The sequence below is a fragment of the Nyctereutes procyonoides genome, unplaced genomic scaffold (genome assembly GCF_905146905.1).
Source record: "Nyctereutes procyonoides isolate TBG_1078 unplaced genomic scaffold, NYPRO_anot_genome, whole genome shotgun sequence".
In the NCBI taxonomy this organism is placed as follows: domain Eukaryota; kingdom Metazoa; phylum Chordata; class Mammalia; order Carnivora; family Canidae; genus Nyctereutes; species Nyctereutes procyonoides.
Genome location: NW_026575133.1, coordinates 53,099,381 through 53,119,038, shown reverse-complemented (window position 1 = coordinate 53,119,038; position 19,658 = coordinate 53,099,381). Strand labels below are relative to the sequence as shown.

The 19,658-nt window shown below is 36.4% G+C and overlaps 1 protein-coding gene across 2 annotated transcripts in view; it reads left to right on the top strand.

Annotated features, from left to right (window-relative positions):
- Positions 1 to 19,204, top strand: part of KCTD9 (potassium channel tetramerization domain containing 9) — a 38,497-nt gene extending 19,293 nt beyond the window's left edge. Inside the window, exons 8-13 of one of the 2 annotated variants that reach the window (XM_055300163.1) lie at positions 2,302 to 2,369; positions 2,466 to 2,561; positions 3,269 to 3,418; positions 14,207 to 14,312; positions 15,061 to 15,194; positions 17,194 to 19,204. In XM_055300163.1, the coding sequence (XP_055156138.1) occupies positions 2,302 to 2,369; positions 2,466 to 2,561; positions 3,269 to 3,418; positions 14,207 to 14,312; positions 15,061 to 15,194; positions 17,194 to 17,310 (671 nt within the window). In that variant the 3' untranslated portion in view covers positions 17,311 to 19,204. The remainder of the gene's footprint in view (positions 1 to 2,301; positions 2,370 to 2,465; positions 2,562 to 3,268; positions 3,419 to 14,206; positions 14,313 to 15,060; positions 15,195 to 17,193) is intronic. The other variant, XM_055300164.1, reaches the window with a different exon arrangement.
- Positions 19,205 to 19,658: the final 454 nt, after the last annotated feature.

Sequence of the window (19,658 nt, the reverse complement as noted above, 5' to 3'; positions counted from 1 at the left end):
CCCCCTCTATTTATTTAAATGACTTTATTTCTTACTCTTCCTAATTTGTGCTTTTATCAGCGAATATATTTGTTGCCTACTTTCTTTTTTTTAATAGCAAATTTATTTTTTATTGGTGTTCAATTTGCCAACATACAGAATAACACCCAGTGCTCATCCCGTCAAGTGCCCCCCTAAGTGCCCACCACCCAGTCACCGCCATCCCCCGCCCTCCTCCCCTTCCACCACCCCTAGTTCGTTTCCCATAGTTAGGAGTCTCTCATGTTCTGTCTCCCTTTCTGATATTTCCTACCCATTTCTTCTCCCTTCCCCTCTATTCCCTTTCACTATTATTTATATTCCCCAAATGAATGTTGCTTACTTTCATTATTTCTTTTGATTTCTGCCTTTAATGACCTTCACTTTTTCCAATGAATCATGTCTTCCTTTTCTGCTTTCATTTATCTTTAAAACCTTCTCTTTCTGACTTCTTATTTTTAAGATTTTATTTATTTGAGAGAGAGAGAGAGCACGAGCAGGGGAGAGGGGCAAAGGGGGGCGGGAGAAAGAACCAAACTCACAGCTGAACAGGGAGCCCACAATGGCTCCATCCCAGGACCCTGAGATCACGAGCTGAGCCACCCAGGAGCCCCCTTTTTTTTCCCCCATTTTAAATCATCTTTCCCAACCTTGTAGCTAAATCTTACTTCAATTATTCTCTAACTTGAGAACTTTTCTAGAATTTCAATATTTATTTCCTTGAAGTTCACATAAATCTTCTGAAACCCCAGTTTGATACAGTAAAAAGAGAATGGTCTTAAATATTTATCAGAAAACATACAGTTTAAAAATGATCGTGATAATCATTTATTGAGGACCTATCAAGTGCCAAACATTATACCAGATAATATATATATATGCATATATCTTTTAATACTTCTGTTAACTTTGTGAAGTGGTAATACTTCCATTTCACAAATGTGAACGGAAGCTTTAATAGAAAGAATAAATAGTTTAAGACAAAAAAAGAAGTAAGGGGCAGAACTGGGATTTAAATCTATTTCTTACTGGTGCTGACAAAATATGCTGAATATTACTTCCTTTTCTCATCTGTCCCTCATAGATGCCTTTTGTATTAATAAGGCTTTTCTGGAAGTTAAGGTTTGGTTCTGAACCCAGAAGTAGAAAAAAATCCTTACTATATTCCTTGGAGGTTCTGATTGACTCTGAAGATCTTGACACAAGGAGAGTGAAGCCAGCTAGAAACCCCTTTTATGGTGGGTTTCTACCAGGGACAGATATGAATTATGGCTACCCCTTAATGAGGAATCCAAAGATGAGGCCACTCTGGCGTGGACTGGAAAGTGTGCCAGAGCACCTACCTGAGTAGTGTGCTGTTCATTAGATGACCTTTGTTTTGCAACTGGAATATTAGAGATGGAATTGGTCTTTCCCTGAGAAGACCATCATCTTCCCAGATAACTGCTGAGCTTCCCATATCTACCTATAGTTACCCTTATTAGCTTGGAGCTATTTGAAGGGAGAGATTATGTCTTTTATTTTCTTTGTAATTGCTGAGTCCTTTTTTAACTCATTAAAAAATTCAGCTAAATGGATGAATGAATTCTTCATTTGAAAGAAAATGGATTCCAAATTTCTTCCCAAATACCCTGATGAAGACATTTAACAGATATAAGAAAATAAGTATGCATACTAAGTCATCTAGAGAATGTGCAGATTTTTTTTTACCAAGAAAACCAAATCATATATAAAATCCCTTTTATCATTTAGAAATCCTTTTTTTTTAAAAAAAAAAATCACCTTAAGAGGTTTCTGAGTCATTCTGTTGCATTTTATTTTGAAATGTTTATTTACTTTTATTTATTTCTATAATTTTCTGATTAAGTAAAAGATAATTGTGACAAACTCATTCAGATCTGCTTCACTGAAGAAGTCAATGAAATGTTAATATGAGGTAAACTGATCATTTATTATTAGATTTACAATCAAATGTATTTCAGTTATTTTAGGAACTGGGAAATTAGGAGTTTTTGCTTGTCTTTTTAAAGTGATTTTCAGAAAATTTTGAAATATAGAAGGTTTTCATTCTAATCTGTTTAGGTTTCTATATTTTTCTTTTGCTGAATGTAAACTATTTAGAAAAAATTTGTGTATTATACATGTATACAGAATATTTTAAAATATCTTCTGTATTGTCTGCTTTTTGAATTTCACTTGTATTGTGAGGATTTAACAAAGGATTTTATAAAGTATTAAAATGAATAGTTTTCTATAAAAGTCACATCTTTTTTATTATGATAGGTGTTTTAGAAGAAGCCAGATTTTTTGGAATTGACTCATTGATTGAACACCTGGAAGTGGCAATAAAAGTAAGGCTTTTTTTTTTTTTATATTAACCAGTGTTCAGTTATTGTAGCTGTTTCCCAAAATGCTCACTCCACTGATTTCTTAATATCTTCTTTAAGAATTCTCAACCACCAGAGGATCATTCACCAATATCTCGAAAGGAATTTGTCCGATTTCTTCTAGCCACTCCAACCAAATCAGAATTGCGTTGCCAGGTAATTAAAGCAGGCTTTTACATGAGTTATTTGTATCAGCAAAGCTGTGAGTAAAGTTTTACATTCTTGTAGGATTTTTTTTATTGTTGCCTTATATTCCTTTTTCAAAATAAGATAGAATTTAGTTATGGTTTATAGCATTGATTTATTACCAGAATGGTTAGCGAAAAAAGAGATATAATAGCCTTTTATATTATCTAATATGTGTTATGTAGCCGTGTTTGAATAGTGCATCAAAATTGCAGCAATTAAAATAAAAAGTCAGTTGTTGGTACAGTTATTCTGTATGGCCAGTTAGTGGCAGATACTTTTATGTATTATAGCACTAAAGATTTTAAAAACCATAGTATTCACTTTTTAAGAATAAAGCTACCTTGTATTATTGAATATTTATAAAATATATAAAATAAAGATTTAAATAATACCTATCAATACATACATGGCCAAGAGAGATTGCTCTTTAGAAATTTCTGCACATAAATGAGGTATGGTCATAAATGAGGCTGGAGTCTAATGTTATGTTTAGAGTTTCTTTTACTAAGAACTCATTAAGGACGCTGGTTTTTATCAGATCATGTTTTCTAATAAGCTCCAAAAGACTGACCTTCTAATTGCATCTAAGAAACTTGGTGGTTAGCTATAGTAATTAAATGTAATAATAACAGATGGCTTATAGTTTGTGACAGTTTGTCTTTTTTTAATTTTAGGGTTTAAATTTCAGTGGTGCTGATCTTTCTCGTTTGGACCTTCGATACATTAATTTCAAAATGGCCAATTTGAGCCGCTGCAATCTTGCACATGCTAATCTCTGCTGTGCAAATCTTGAACGAGCTGATCTCTCTGGATCAGTGCTTGATGTAAGAATCATTTTTTTTTTTTTGTTATACGGGAATTAAATGTTCATTTTTTATTATAAGAGAATTAAATGTTCAGTCTGTTGAACAGTCTCAACAAGCAGAAATGATCTCGTTCTCACTAGAGCTTTTTCTTGAAAACAGATAATTTATTAAGTTGATAAACCCCAAGGCTCTGAAAGTGAAATCTGTTGGTTTTGTAATTTTGATATCCTTCAATAAGTGAAGATGTGAAAGATTAGCAACTATTAAGAAATCTTGACACTACATCTTCATCTCTTCAATATATTGTACTTTATCAGGACTTATATTTTCAGTGAATTAGGAGGGTAAAGCTAAAAAAGACTTTGGAAATCTATTCAACTTCATTTCTGAAGTAGAGAAATGTTATTGCTCTAGAGGTATTTGGCAGAGATATTGTGAAATAAACGTGTGTCAATCTGTGTAAGTCAGCATCCTAGTGGCTCTCCTTCTCTCTACATGTATACACATGTGTGTGTGTTTACATGTATGTATGTATATGTATGTATATGCAGTTGACCCTTGCACAGCGCTGGGGCTAGGGTCACTGACCTCTGTGCAGTCAAATATATATATAAACAAAATTGTTATATATATACACATACACACACACATAACAATTGCCTGTGCTAATTTGGGGTTAGAGAATGGATGCAGAAACAACAGTGAAATCTACCAACTTCTAATAACTTTAATTTCCTTAATACCAAAGCCCTATATGTCTTTTTTTGTTTTTAAAGATTTTATTCATTCATGAGAGAGACAGAGAGGCAGAGACACAGGCAGAGGGAGAAGCAGGCTCCATGCCGGGAGCTTGATGTGGGATTCGATCCTGGGTCTCCAGGATCACACACTGGGCTGAAGGCAGCGCTAAACCACTGAGCCACCTGGGCTGCCCCCTATATATCTTTTGAATTAATAACATCTAATATAGTACTTTGCCTTTTTTTTTTTAAAGCTTTTATTTATTTGAGAGAGAGAGAGTGAGCATGAGTGGGGGAGGAGCAAATGGAGGAGGAGAAGCAGACTTCATGCTGAGTGTGGAGTCCGACTCTGGGATCATGACCTAAGCCGAAGTCAGACACTTAACCAACTGAGCCACCCAGGCACCCCAGTACCTTGCTTTTAGTAGTCATTGAATAAATATTCATTGAGTTTTATAATTTTAGTTGTATTCCTTACTTGTAACCTATTTTACCATGAAGTTTATAATATCAGATCTATAACAAAATCTGCCAATATACATTCCCAGTATTTCAACTCTCCTTGACCCATCTTATGAGGAAAGACCACATTGGTAGCAAAATAGGCAAAAGACTAGCAGCACAAAGAAAGGGTTTGAAGGACCTACTCTTTAAATAGTGAAATGTTGAGAGACCACTTGTGTGGCTTTTGTTAAGGACAAAACACACGAACAAAAAGATAAAAAGACAGATTGGGCCATTCAATACAGCTGGTTTTAAATTCTGTGAATTGTAGTAGTGCTCCAAACCTGAACAATAATTTTCTTACCTGTAAATACTTGTTCTACCCATAGTGTATAATTGGTAAGCTGAAGTGCTATAGAATTAAGTTTAATTACTAATGATAGAAATGGCTCATGTTGGAGAGTCATTGCCCAGGGTGTATAGGCTGAGAAGTCAAAACTAATTGTCAATTGTCCTTGGCATTTGAGGATGATTGCTAATGAGTAGCTGTTGTATCCACAAAATATGATGTGTGCTAAGCACTCTGCCACGCAAGATGTACCTAATGGTTCCACCACTCTTTTTGGACTTCTCACCCAGTGTATCCCTCATGGGCTGTGAGGTCTTTCCATAGGAACCATGCAATTCTGTTACCAGCTAAGGTGATGTCAGTTGCTGTCCCTATTAAGAAGTCCATGCCACATTATCTATTCTGTCAGCATGCTTTAAAGTGTTTCTTCTACGTGCTCTGTGTGCCATCAGTGACTTCAGCTTGCTGCATAGAAGCTGGTGTAATAATTCAGCTGTTACATATCCGTTGCACATTCTCATTCAAGACTTATACATGGTAAGAGCTGGCAGGGTCATCAAGTGTGATCCTGTTGTGTGGTTGACTGAGAAACTTAAACCTAGAGATTTGCCCAAGCCTAGAAAGGCTAGTTTGTTAGCATAGTTGGAGCTTGAGTCTATAGCATGTGTTTTTCTCTTCCTTATTTCTTTTTTTTAATGACTTTTTCGTGTGGAAAATGACAAACATACAAAAATAGAATAAAATAATGAGTCCCCCTTGTTACTTCTGTTACTTAGCTTCAACAGAGATTATCAGCACATAAAAAATTTTGTCTGCACCTCTTTTCACATTATTTTGAAGCCACTCATTATTTCGCCTATAAACATTTTGTTTATCACTTAAAGTTAAAACCATTTGGGCTCAATCAGTTCAGTGTCTGCCTTGGGCTCAGGACTCAAGGTCCTGGAATCGAGCCCCAGGGCATGCTCCCAGCTCAATGAGGAGTCTGCTTCTCCCTCCCACTGCCCCTCCCCCTGACTTGTGCTCTTGCTCTTTTTTTCAAATAAATAAAATCTTTTTTAAAGAAGATAAAGACCATTTTTAAGACATAATCGTAATACCATTTATCATACTTTAAAAATAATGGCAATAATTGAACTACTTTCATCAAAACCCTTTGCCCCTTGATACAGTAAGATAGCAGGACTCTTCGAGATGCAATGCTGGTTTACTGAGTAGCTGAATTCTGTATCTTTAGGGTTGATGACCTGCTTTACCATTGATGGATAGAGTGTGAAATATGTTCTGTAGTTAAGATAGAAAACTTCACTGAATTTCTTACAAATCTGTGAGATTCCATAGTGTATAGCCTTCAGTATAGAGCTGTACTTATAATAATCTTAGGATTTTCTTGTGTTGTTGTGGTTATTAGATTTAAAACAACAAACATTAGTTTTTTAAAAATCCCCCATGTGTCAATCACCCATTCATCCAAATCAGCTGGTCTAATCTATACTCCCATCCACTTCTGCTGCTTCCCTGTTTTTAAGTATAGTTAACATACAGTGTTACATTGGTTTTATTAGTATCATGATAAGTGTATTTTTTTTTTAGATTTTATTTATTTATTTGCAAGAGAGAGAGCACCAGGTGTGAGAAACAAAGGGGGAGGGAGAGGGAGGTTAAGAATCTCAAGCAGACTCCACATTGAGGGTGGAGCCAGTGCAGGGCTAAGTCTCATGACTCTGAGGTCATGACCTGAGCCAAAACAACCAAAGTTGGACGCCTAACTGACAGCCACCCAGGCGCCTTTTCATGATAAGTTTACTCTTAATCCCCTTCACCTCTGTCATCCATTTGTTTATTTCTTAAATTCCACATGTGAATGAAATCATATGGTATTTTTCTTTCTCTGATATGTTTCAGTTAGCATTATGTCCTCTGCCTCCATTCTTGATACAAATGACAAGATTTCACTCTATTTTGTGGCTGAGTAACATTAGTGTGGTGTGTGTGTGTGTGTGTGTGTGTGTGTGTGTGTGTGTGTGTACCACATCTTCTTTATCCATTCATTTATTGATGGACACTTGGGTGCTTCCATATCCTTGCTATGTAAATAATGCTGCTATAAACCTAGGGGTACGTATATATCTTTTTGAATTAGTATTTTTGTTTTCTTTCAGTAGATACCTAGTCGGTAGATTACTGGATCATATGGTAATTTTTAATGTTTTGAGGGACCACAGTGGCTTTCCACAGTGGCTCACCAGTTTTCCCACCAACAGTACATCAGAGTTCCTTTTTCTTCACATCCTCACCAACACTTGTTATTTCTTATGTTTTTTATTTTAGCCATTCTGACAGGTGTGAGGTGATATCTCATTGTGGTTTTGATTTGCATTTCCCTAATAATTAGTGATGTTGAGCATCTTTTCATGTGTCTGTTGGATATTGGATGTCTTCTTTGGAGAAATGTCTGTTCATGTCTTCTGTCCATTTTTTAACTGGATTATTTGTTGTTTTGGTGTTGAGTTGTATAAGTTCTTTATATATTTTGTATACTAACCCCTTATTGGATATGTTATTTGCAAATATCTTCTCCCATTCAGTAGGTTGTCTTTTGTTTTGTTGGTGATTTCCTTTGCTGTGCAGAAGTTTATTTTTATGTATCCTCAATAATTTAATTTTGTTTTTGTTTCCCTTGCCAAAGGAGATTTATTTAGAAAAATGTTTTTATGGCTGAGATCTAAGAAACCACTGCCTGTTTTCTCTTCTAGCATTTTTATGATTTCAGGTATCACATGTAGGTCTTTAATCCATTTTGAGTTTATTTTTGTGTATGGTATAGGAAAGTGGTCCAGTTTCATCCTTTTGCATGAAGTTGTCTAGTTTTCCCATCTGTTTCCCATTTGTTGGAGAGACTGTCTTTTTCCCATTGTATATTCTTGCCTCCTTTGTCATAGATTGTTTAGGGAGGGAGGGGCAGAGGGAGAAGAAAAGAGAGAATCTTTAGCAGGCTCCATTACCAATGGAGCCTGACATGGGGCTTGATCTCAGGACCCTGAGGTCATGACCTGAGCTGAAATCCAGTGTAAGATGCTTAACCAACTGAGCCACCCAGGCATCTCTCCTTTGTCATAATCAACAATAAAAGCATGGGCCTATTTCTGGACTCCATTCTGTAGATCTGTGTGTCTGTTTTTGTGTCAGTATCATACTATTTTGATTACTAGAGCTGTGTAGTATACCTTGAAATCTGGGAATGTGATACCTAGGGTTTTGTTGTTCTTTTTCAAAACTGCTATGGCTATTCAGGGTCTTTTGTGTTTCCATATAAATTTTAAGATTATTCTAGTTCTATGGAAACTGCTATTGGTATTTTGATTGGGATTGCATTAAATCTCTAGATTGTTTTGAGTAATAGGAACATTTTAACAATATTGTTTCTCCCAATTCATGAGCTTGGAATATCTATTTATGTCAGTTTTAGTTTCTTTCATCAGTTTTATAATTTTCAGGGTACAAGCCTGTCATCTCCTTGATTAAGCTTATTCCTAGATATTTTATTCTTTTTGGTGCAGTTGTATAAGTAGGATTGTTAATATTCTCTTTACTACTTCAATATTAATGTATAGAAAAACAACAGATTTCTGTATAAATTTTTGTATCCTGAGACTTTACTGAATTCAGTTACCAGTTTTATGATTTTTTTTGGGGGGGGGCGGGGGTGGACTCCTGAGTTTTCTATATAGAGTATCACATTGTCTGCAAATAATGAAAGTTTTACTTATTCCTTCCTTACCAGCTTAAATTCCTTTTATTTCTTTTTCTTGTTTGATTGCTATGGCTAGCACTTCCAGAATGAAAATGAAAGTGGTTTGAGTGGACATCCTTGTGTTGTTCCTGATCTTAGAGGAAAATCTCTCAGTTTTTTCCCCAGTAAGGATGATGTTAGCTGTGAGTGACATTTTCATGTATGGCCTTTTATATGCTGAGTTATGTTCCTCTAAACCTACTTTGTTGAGAGATCATAAATAAATATTGTGCTTGCTAAATGCTTTTTCTGCATCTATTTAATTGGTCATATGGCTATCTTTTCTCTTGTTAATATTGGTTGATTTGCAAATATTTGTATTTTTGTGTGCCAGGAATAAATTCCACTTGATCATGGTGAATACAGTTTTATAAGTGTGTTGTTGGATTTGGTTTGCTGCTGTAATGTTGAAGATTTTTTGCATTTATGTTCATCAGCGATATTGGCTTCTGGCTTTTGTTTTTTTGTAGTCTCTTTATCTAGTTTTGGTATCAGGGTAGTAATGCTAGCCTCATAGCAGGAATTTGGAGTCTTTCTTTCCTCTTTCAGTTTTTGGAATAGTTTGAAAAGAATAGGTCTTAACTGTTATTTAATGTTTAGTAGAATTCACCTGTGAAGCCACATGGTCCTGGCTTTTTGTTTGATGGGAGTTTTTCAATTACTTACTCAATTTCATTACTACTATTACTACTAGTCAATCTGTTCAGGTTTTTTTTTTTTTTTTCTTCTTCCTGATTCCGTTTTGGGAGGTTATATGTTTGTAGGAATTTATTCATTTCTTCTAGGTTGTCCCGTTTGTTGGCATAATTTTTCATAATATTCTCTTACAATCCTTAGTATTTCTGTGATGTCAGTTTTTATTTCTCCTCTTTCATTTTTTATTTTATTCAAGTCCTCTTTTCTTTTTCTTTATGAGTCTGGCTAAAGGTTTATCAATTTTGTTGAACCTTTCTAAGAATGAGATCCTAGTTTCATTGATCTGTTCTGTTGCTCTTTTAGTCTGTATTTCATTTATTTCTGTTTTAGTGTTACTCTTCCTTTCTTTTACTGGCTTTGGGCTTTGTTTATTCTTTTTCCACTTCCTTTAGGTGTAAGGTTAGGTTGTTTGAGCTTTTTCTTGCTTCTTGAGGTAGGGCCTATATCTTCCCCCTAAGAACAGCTTTTGCTGCATCCCAAAGATTTTGGACCATTGTATTTTCATTTTGTTTTTCTCCATGTATGTTTTTAATTCCCTCTTTGAGTTCTTAGTTGACCTACTGTTTGGTAGCATGTTATTTAATCTCTAGGTATTTGTGTCCTTTCTACTTTTTTCTAGTTTCATACCATTATGATCAGAAAAGTTGCATGATATGATTTCAATATTTTTGAATTTGTTGAGACTTTTTTGTGGCCTAACATATGATCTATTCTCATTGCACTTGGAAAGAATGTGTATTCCACTGTTTTGGGGGGAATGTTCTAAAATAATTTTTTTAATTAGAAAGAATGAGCACAAGTTAGGGGAGGGGAAGAGGCAGAGGGAGAAGCAGACTCCCTGCTGAGCAGGGAGCCTGATGCAGGGCTCAATCCCAGGACCCTGGGATCATGACCTGAGCTAAAGGCAGACACTTAACTGACTGAGCCACCCAGGTGCCCCCCCCCCATCTCTCTCTCTCTCTCTCTCTCTCTTTTGGTAAGGTATGTTTTAGAGAGCAGGAGGGAGGGGCGGGGGGCCGGGAGAGAATCCTTAAACTGACTCCCTGCTGAGTGTAGTGTCCAACACAGGGTTCAATCCCAGGACCCTGAGATCATGATGTGAGCCAAAATTAAGAGTTGGATGCTTGGGATGCCTGGGTGGCTCATCAGTTGCCTTTAGCTCAAGGCATGATCCCAGTCCAGGGATCGAGTCCTGCATCAGGCTCCCTGCGAGGAGCCTGCTTCTCCCTCTGCCTATGTCTCTCCCTCCTTCTCTGTGTTTCTTATGAATGAATAAATAAAATTAAAAAAAAAAGTTGGGTGCTTAACCAAGTGTACCACCTTGGCACCTCTCCATCCCTCCACTTTCAATCTGCATGTATCTTTAGGTCTGAAATCCATCTCTTGTAGGCAGCATATAGGTGGTTCTTGCTTTTTTATCCAGTCAGCCTGTATCTTTTTTTTTTAAGATTTATTAGAGAGAGTGTGAATGAGTGGGGGGAGGGGCAGAGAGAGTGGGAGACAGAATCCTCAAGCAGACTCCACACTGAACGGGGGAGCCCAAAGCTGGGCTCAATTCCAGATTGTGACTTGAGCCAAAGCCAAGTATTGGACACTCAACCAACTGAGCCACCCAAGTGCCCCAGCATGTATCTTTTGATGGGAGCATTTAGTGTATTTACATTCAAAGTAATTATTGATATGTGTCTACTTAATATCATCTTGTTACTTATTTATGGTTGATTTTGGGGTTCTTTTTTGTTTCTTTTTTCTCTTGCTCTCTTCCCTTGTGGTTTGATTACTTTCTTTAGTGATTTACTTGGATTTCTTTTTCTTTATTTTTTGCATATCCATGACAGGTTTTTCGATTTGTGATTGCCTTTAGGTTCATATATGTGTTCATCTTATGTGTATTGGCATCTATATAAAGCTGATGGTTGCTTAGGTTTGAACCCATTTTGAATGCACTAAATTTTTACTCACCCATGCCCCATCCCAACACTCAATTTTATGTATATGGTGTCATACTTTATATCCTTTTATTTTTGTGAATCACCTGAGTTTTGGTGCTTTAAATCACCATACTAGGGATCCCTGGGTGGCGCAGCGGTTTGGTGCCTGACTTTGGCCCAGGGCACGATCGTGGAGATCCCGGATCGAATCCCACATCAGGCTCCCGGTGCATGGAGCCTGCTTCTCCCTCTGCCTGTCTCTCTGCCTCTCTCTCTCTCTCTCTCTGTGACTATCATAAATAAATAAAAAAAAATTAAAAAAAAATAAATAAATCACCATACTGGTTTTTATAAGTGATTCATCTGCTGCTTTTATTATATTTGTATTTACGTTTTCTAATTTTTTACTCCTGATTATGTCCTTTCCATTCAAAGAATCACCTTTAACATGTCTTGTAAAACTGGTTTATGGTGATGAACTGCTTTAACTTTTGTTTGGGAAACTTTTTATCTCTCCTTCTATTCTGAATGATAGCCTTGCTGGGTAGAGTAGAATTGGTTTCAGGTTTTTTTCCTTTCAGCACTTTGAATATGTCATGCCACTCCCTTCTGGCTGCCCATGTCTGCTAAAAATTCAGCAGATTACTTTACCTGGTTTCCCTTTTATGTAACTGTTTCCTTTTTTCTTGCTACTTTTAAATTCTCTCTTTATCACTACTTTTTGGTCTTGGTGTGGATGTCCATGGGTTGATTCTTTTGAGGTCTCTGTGCCTCCTCGATCTTTTCTGCCCGTTTCTTCTCTGAGATCTGTGTAATGCGTATTACCACACTTGATGTCACTGAGTTCCCTTAATCCAGTTGCATTTTTTTATTCTTTTTTTCTTTTTGCTGTTCATCTTGGTTGCTTTCCATTACTTTGTCCTCCAGCTCACTGATCTGTATTTCTGCTTCCTCTAGTCTATTGTTTATTCCCTCTTGTGTATTTTTAATTTCATTTCTTCATCTATGATTGATTCTTCTATATTTTCTATCTCTTCGTTAAGAGTCTCACTGAGATCTTCTCAAATCCAGTAAATATCTTTTTGACCATTGTTTTGACTTGTCTATCAGGCATATATAGCTTGTCTCCATCTCATTTAGCTTTTTTGCTGTGATTTTGTCCTATCCTTTCACTTGGGACATATTCCTCTGTTTCTTCATTTTGTCTAACTCTCTGTATCTGTATTAGAGTCAGCTCTGTCTCCTGTGTTTTTGGTTTTGTTTTGTTTTCGTTTTGTTTTTTAATTTTTATTTATTTGAGAGAGTGAATGAGAGATAAAGAGAGAGCACATGAGCAGGGGCAGAGAGAGGAAGAAGTAGGTTCCCTGCAGAGCAGGGAGTCTGACATGGGGCTCAATCCTGGGACCCTGGAATCATGATCTGAGCCAAAGGCAGATGCTTAACCAACCGAGCCACCCAAGCACCTGTCTCCTGCTCTTAAAAGTAGTGGCCTTATGAAGAAGAGGTCCTATAGTGCCCTGTAGTTCAGTATCCTTTGTTCACCAGAACCTGGCACTTCAGGCAGAGGTGTCTCCTATGTGTTGCATGTGCCCTGCTGGTGTGGCTGAGCTGCCTTTTCTTTCAGTTCAGTTGGCTACTTCAGTGCATTTTCTTGTTGTGGGCAGGATTTGGTCCCTGTACTGTGAAGGGCCAGTGGGGAGCCATGTTGGGTTTATAGTTGGGTCAGACTAGATACCTGGCCCCAGTCTGTTTGCTGGTGCTGCAGTCACACCTAACTGGGGGGCACTGTTCCTGTGTGTCAACGTGGGAACTTTTGATGATAGTTACAGTCTATTTACCTGGGTTCACAACACAGAGAACACAAGACATTTATTTTCATATTATCAGCTTCCTGTCTTGTTAATATTTTCAAGTATTTGAAACACAGTTGTCTTTAGTTATTTTGGTCCTTCCAGGTCCTCATTTATTTTACCTCTGAGTCTGAGTTTCTGTACTACCTTGTGTAATTGCAAAGGCAGAAGTGGAAAGTGCATGTGCATTTCTCAGTTGTCTGTGATTTGATCTGTAGCGTATCTCCCTTTCAATGGAATTGACTTTAGGGTGAATGAAATTGCACATATAAAACAGGATTGTGTTTGTTAGATATGGCAATAACATAACTTGATCAGCCTTAGGATTTTAGAATTCTCGGAGATATATTAACATAATTTAAAATTCTAAAATATATTTTTTAGTTTTTTTCTCTTTGTATATTGCACTGTAATTTGGGTGTTCAAAGTTGACAATGCTGTGTACTAGTGATTGGTACAGAAAGACCCAGCAAACAACTTGTAGTGTTTTGTAGCCAGATGATGCTGTGAACTACTGGCCTTAGTATTCTGACCTTTGACATGAAGATAGTAATAGGATTGAATATCAAGAATTTGGTTGATTCCTACAGAAATAAGGAAGAGAAATCCCTACCCTTGACAAGTTGATGCTTTTCTTATTCATACATTTCAGCTCTCACATTGTCACACCCAGGGCTAAATAGAAATAGGATGTCATAGTCTGACTCTCCATTTGTTTTATCTAAACTCTTAAGTTTTGTGTAAAATGGACATGCTATTGTTAATTGGGCTGTTGTTTCTTTTAAAACTGCTTTTTTAAAAGAACTTTTTCTTGAAGTAGTTCTCAGTTCTTATTGAGTCTAGTTGGAAAGATCTTCATTATAAACAGAAAATAATTGATGGTAAGTGTATGAAACCGAGCTTCCACTCCTTGTCTGTTTTTTATTTTACTATTTGAGCCATTTTTTTCTTTTCCAAACAAAATTCTGAATGTTACAATATGGACTTCTCTTTTTCTTGCCAGTGTGCAAACCTCCAGGGAGTCAAGATGCTCTGTTCTAATGCAGAAGGAGCATCTCTGAAACTGTGTAATTTTGAAGATCCTTCTGGTCTTAAAGCCAATTTAGAAGGTGAGCTTCTACCTATAAGTACGTTTTCTAATGTGAAAACATACCATGAAGTAAAAGGCTCAGTGAAATAATTGTTTTGGGAAAGTCATGATCACTGTAGGGGGATATAGATTTCTTCTGTCCTCATACTGGGAAAATTAGCAAAGGAGTAAATTTGTCTTGATCTCAGTCATGTGCTAGGCAAGAAGGCAGGGGAAATCCAGCCTCTAATATTGAATAAGGCTAAGGCTTTAGTTGGAGAATTACATATCAACATCTCAAACTTTGAAACTAAACAGCATACTCTTAAACTGACTAAAATGAATTTCAGTTTGCATAAAGCCAGGCAGTTTTTTATCATTGTTAGATTTACTGTTATATTTATGAATTCCGATTGCTCTGTTGTGTCAGTGAACTGATCACTTCATTTATGTGCATGTTTAGAATACAGGATACTTACCTTCCTTATCATAAACTTTCAGGGGTTATTATAAAAGTGCTGTTTATCTTAAGACTGAATTAAATTCCTCCCTCAAAATATAGCCTAAAACACTCTTAATTCAGAGTATAAGCAAGCAGTTTTTTAACAATGAACTCTTTCTATGTAGAAGTTGGTTAAGAGACTGAGATTTATGGTTCACAGAGTTCTTTCCAAAAGTTAAAGGAGCCTGTCATCAGTCACCTCAATTAAGTCATCTTGTGGTTTTTTGAAGGTAGATGACTATAAATATCTTTAAGTTCACCTACTCCCCTTGTATGTTAACTTTAGGTGCTAATCTGAAAGGTGTGGACATGGAAGGAAGTCAAATGACAGGAATTAACCTGAGAGTTGCCACCTTAAAAAATGCAAAGTTGAAGAACTGTAACCTCAGAGGAGCAACTCTGGCAGGAACTGATTTAGAGGTGAGTCACTAATTGCTAAAGAGTTTTTGTTGATCTACAGTTACTGAGCATCTCATGCATAATTTATTGAAATTATAAACAAAGTAGTTGGCTGGTACAAACTGCCAAGTGGCCTGCCAGCACAGCTGGAGGGATGTTTTCTTATCGATTGCTTCTTTAAACAAATTGGAATCCCAGAGCAGGATTCTGTTACACAAGTCAGAGATGCCAGTTTCAGATTTGAAGATTCATCTGACATTCACTCTAAGTTGATTTCCTCTCTTTTCTTTGGGTCTCCTTCAAGTAGCTCAGTTTGATGGGTGCTTTATAAATCTGATTTATTGTGGTTTTTGTAAGTTTTAATTCCAAACAATTAAATGGGGCCAGTTTTTTTTTTTTTTTTTAACTACTTGAGAGATTTAAAGGATATACAGGTTTGAAACCAGGTTCTGAGAAAGCCTGTTCTAAGTGGGAATCATGTTCTTTTTGAATCTCAACTTCAGATTTTAATTTTGTCTGTGCATCTCCTTCATCAGAATTCTATATGTTGTCTTGATTTGCAGTGTAGCTAGCATAGTCATGTGCTATTGATAGGTCTCACAGTGCTGTCCACTAGCATTTTCTGTGAGGCTAGACACGTTCTAAATCTGTTTTGTAGGGGATCCCTGATGGCTCAGCAGTTTAGCGCCTGCCTTTGGCCCAGGGCGTGCGTGATCCTGGAGTCCCAGGATCGAGTTCCACGTCAGGCTCCCGGCATGGAGCCTGCTTCTCCCTCTGCCTGTCTGTGCCTCTCTCTCTCTGTCCGGCATGAATAAACAAAATCTTTTTTTAAAAAAATCTGTTTTGTATAGCAGTAATCAGCACTATGGCTGTTGAATACTTGAAATATGGCCAGTGCAACTGAGAAATGGATTTTTAAAGTTTTATTTAAATTCATTTAAAATTAAGTAGCCAAATGTGGCTATTACAATCATATTGAACAGTATAGCCCTATCCAAGAAAATCTGGCCTAGGTTGGATTGGATAGAATAGTAGGTCTAGGTTAATTTTAGGCCTGTTACAGATTTTTTTTCTTTTAATGTTTTGCCTGTTCTCTTGATACATCTTAGCAACAGAGTGGCAGGCCCCATTAAACTTAAAAGCAAAAAGAACCAGCCTAAGGCCAAAAGTATAAACCCATTATAAGCACAGTTATTTAATTTTTTATTATTTGGTACTGTCACCAAAGATGATTCTCCCCCTGCCCTTGGTTTTAGTTACCATGTAGCCAAAGTGGATAAACACCAAAAGTCTACCTGGTTGCAACTGATTGCAAAGACTAATCAGGTTCCCTGTTGAAATACAGCTGGTAACATTCTGTCCTAAAAGGTTATGTGTATTCGCCTACCATCCCCAGGGACTATCCAAAATCGGTCTCATCTTCCACTCTGTCTGTGATCCTGAGAAATTTAAAAGCAGCTTCGAATTGTGCTGGTAGTAACTGTTTGTTGTATACATTTGCTAAAACTCCTTGAATTGTGCATGTAATTTGGGCGTTAAAAAAAAAAAAAAGGCAGTTCCCTGCTTTAGAAATATTCGAGTTGAGGAATGGCAAAATCTATTTCATAATTTAATTTAGGAAGTAAAATCTCTTTCATTCAGATTTTTTTAATAGTGTTTCCCAGCCTTGTTCATGCCTTTTGTTATTGTTCATGAAATACAGTAAATTTGCATAGATAATATTTACTACATTGGAGTCCATTCTGGGTTTTAAATGACTGATTTTAAAATGTATGAATGGGAGAGACACACTTCCTCTTGAACCTTTGTCTATATTTGTGACAGTCAGCCTGAGCATCACCTAGAGAAAGCAAATCCAGTAGAAGAAAATCTGACTTTTTTCCTAAAACAGAAGTTTTCCAGAAATAACTGATTTTCATGATAACGTGAGTTTCGTGTGCCCCAGGAATCATTTTGAGAGGGAACAGAAAAAGGCCCTAAACCTCCATCTTATTTTCATGAATATTGTTTTTGTCTGCAGAATTGTGATCTGTCTGGGTGTGATCTTCAAGAAGCCAACCTGAGAGGTTCCAATGTGAAGGGAGCTATATTTGAAGAGATGCTAACACCACTACATATGTCACAAAGTGTCAGATGAGAATTTCAGGGCTAGAGGAAGAAGCCCAAGATGCAAAATGTTTTCCTTATCACTTTTTTTCTCCACCCACTCAGTTGTCTAGAAGAAATAACACTGTAAGGGAAAAAAAAACAAAACAAAACTTTTAGAGGATTATGCTTGTTCTCAGCGGTGCATAAAGGAAAAAAGCAACTTTTTTCCACATTCTGATTTTAACAGAGAAGCACTCATGTAATAGATGTAGGGAAGCTAGATTAGCTTGCTGCCTTTTGAGTGGAGGTAGGGGGATTTGCCTGGCTTTATGACCGGGAATAGGATCTATTATATTTGCTTTTATATAGGCATGATATGGAAATACCATCTTGGTTTGAAATGTATTTTGAGGATTTTAATTTATGAAAAGCACAACATATGCAATTATATTTATTAAATCTCTAGATGCAGTATGGATATTTAAATTGTTAAACTTTATGAAAATATTGACAAGTTCAGGTTTATTAATAGCTTTAGTGATGCGCTCCCCTACTTTAAATACCTGTCACGCCGTGTTAATATGGTGAGATCAGACTCCCCAAGGCTCTTTTCAGGTTCATTTTTATAATGTTTATTTTTTAGAACAAAGCAGTAGCTAAATTAAATCCTCTTCTTACTGATTGGGACAGAGTGAAAGGAAAGACCTCATTGTCAGCTCAAGTTAAGGTGGAACTCTTCAGATGGACAAAGAATATACCTGTTGCTACAGCTTTTAAATGAGCATCCTTAGAATTTCATTCTAAGCAAGTTCCACTCAACGCCAGACCAAGCAATTTTATCACTTTACACTACTAGCCTTGTTTCCTCCTGTACAGTCAAAACACGCATAAGAAGATATGTCAAGACCAAAAACCGTAGGTGCATTATTAATGTTAATTTAATTCAAATGCCAGATAGCTTAAACTTAGAAATAGGTATTAATAAATCCCAGTCCACTGCAATCCAGGCTATAAAATACAAATGAATCTGGCAGTCATCTTCTGGACATGAACATAACTGCAGCTAAAACCCTACAATGGGGAATGAGGGGATTTTAAACTGACAGTTTATAGCCACCAAAAAACTTAAATAAGAATAAAGGCATTTGGTTGGTTCAAGATGTAATACCAATCAGTCAGCACCTGTGGAACTTTGACTTCTATTTTCTGGTTTTGTTTAAATGAATTCTAGCCTGATTTTCTTGAGTCCTGATCTCTATGGTAGCAGAGATAGGGCCTGTATTTCGTTACCAGTGACCCACGTCCTTATGTCTACCCCAAGAGCAGGGATATAAGCTGTGTCCAAATAGGTTCTGAATTCTACAGACTCATCAAATTGAAGCAATGAATCATTAAGAACTACTTTGTCTCCTTTGGGAGAATGACATGTCTTCAATATTTACGTAGCTTATTCTTCTATATATACATATGCAAAGCTTTCCTGAACAGTAAAGGATACAATATGCATAGTGGGCGATCGGACCTTTACAGGTGAGGGAAAGCAACTTCAGAAATGAATTATTTTCTTTGCTTTATTATTTTTACCAAGACAGAGAAGTATTGTATTGAGAGATATCTATTTTCATAATCAATATGTGCCTAAATTATATTTAAATCATTTCACTCTGTACTATATTTTCAATAATTATAGAATGTGTTTTCATCCACTTAAGGGTACCTCCGTAGACATAACCTAAAACTGCAGAAGAATCTGAAAGATCTAAACATGGTATGCTTAGACACTGCAGATTTTGGATATAATGTATACTGCATTAATAAATGATGTGAAATGTTGAAAAGGAGTTTCTTGTCGTACTTTTGAAAATCAGCACTTTACTGTATTTTGCTTACATTTCTTCAACATATGTTCATGACCAGCCCCAAGAGTCTGGGTGAAAAAGAAAATGCAACATAACAGTATAATGGATTTGTCTCTGAAAGTGCCATTAAAGTAACCTTGCTTCTGAAAGCATGATTATTTTGTGAACCTCTTTTTAAAATCTACCATGTTAACAGCACAAAGAAATTTCATTAATTCTGAGAAAACAAGACTACCTTCCAATAATTCATTTAATTTGTGTTACTCTTTAGCTGATGAACATTATAGGTTAGCTTTATTAGGTTAGTTAAGTACATTGTCCCCAAAACATTTTCACCTGACACCTAGGAGAGAATTTTGACAGAGGAGTTTCAAAATAGTAAATACTGTAAATTAAACCTAGTGATGGAATGTGTGTACACACAGATAAAAATACAGTTGGAGGTGGGGGACTAGGAAAGGGTTTGAAACCTAAATTAGTTTACCTACATGGATAAAATTCAGTACTCATGTAATTGTTGAGAGCCATACATAGTATT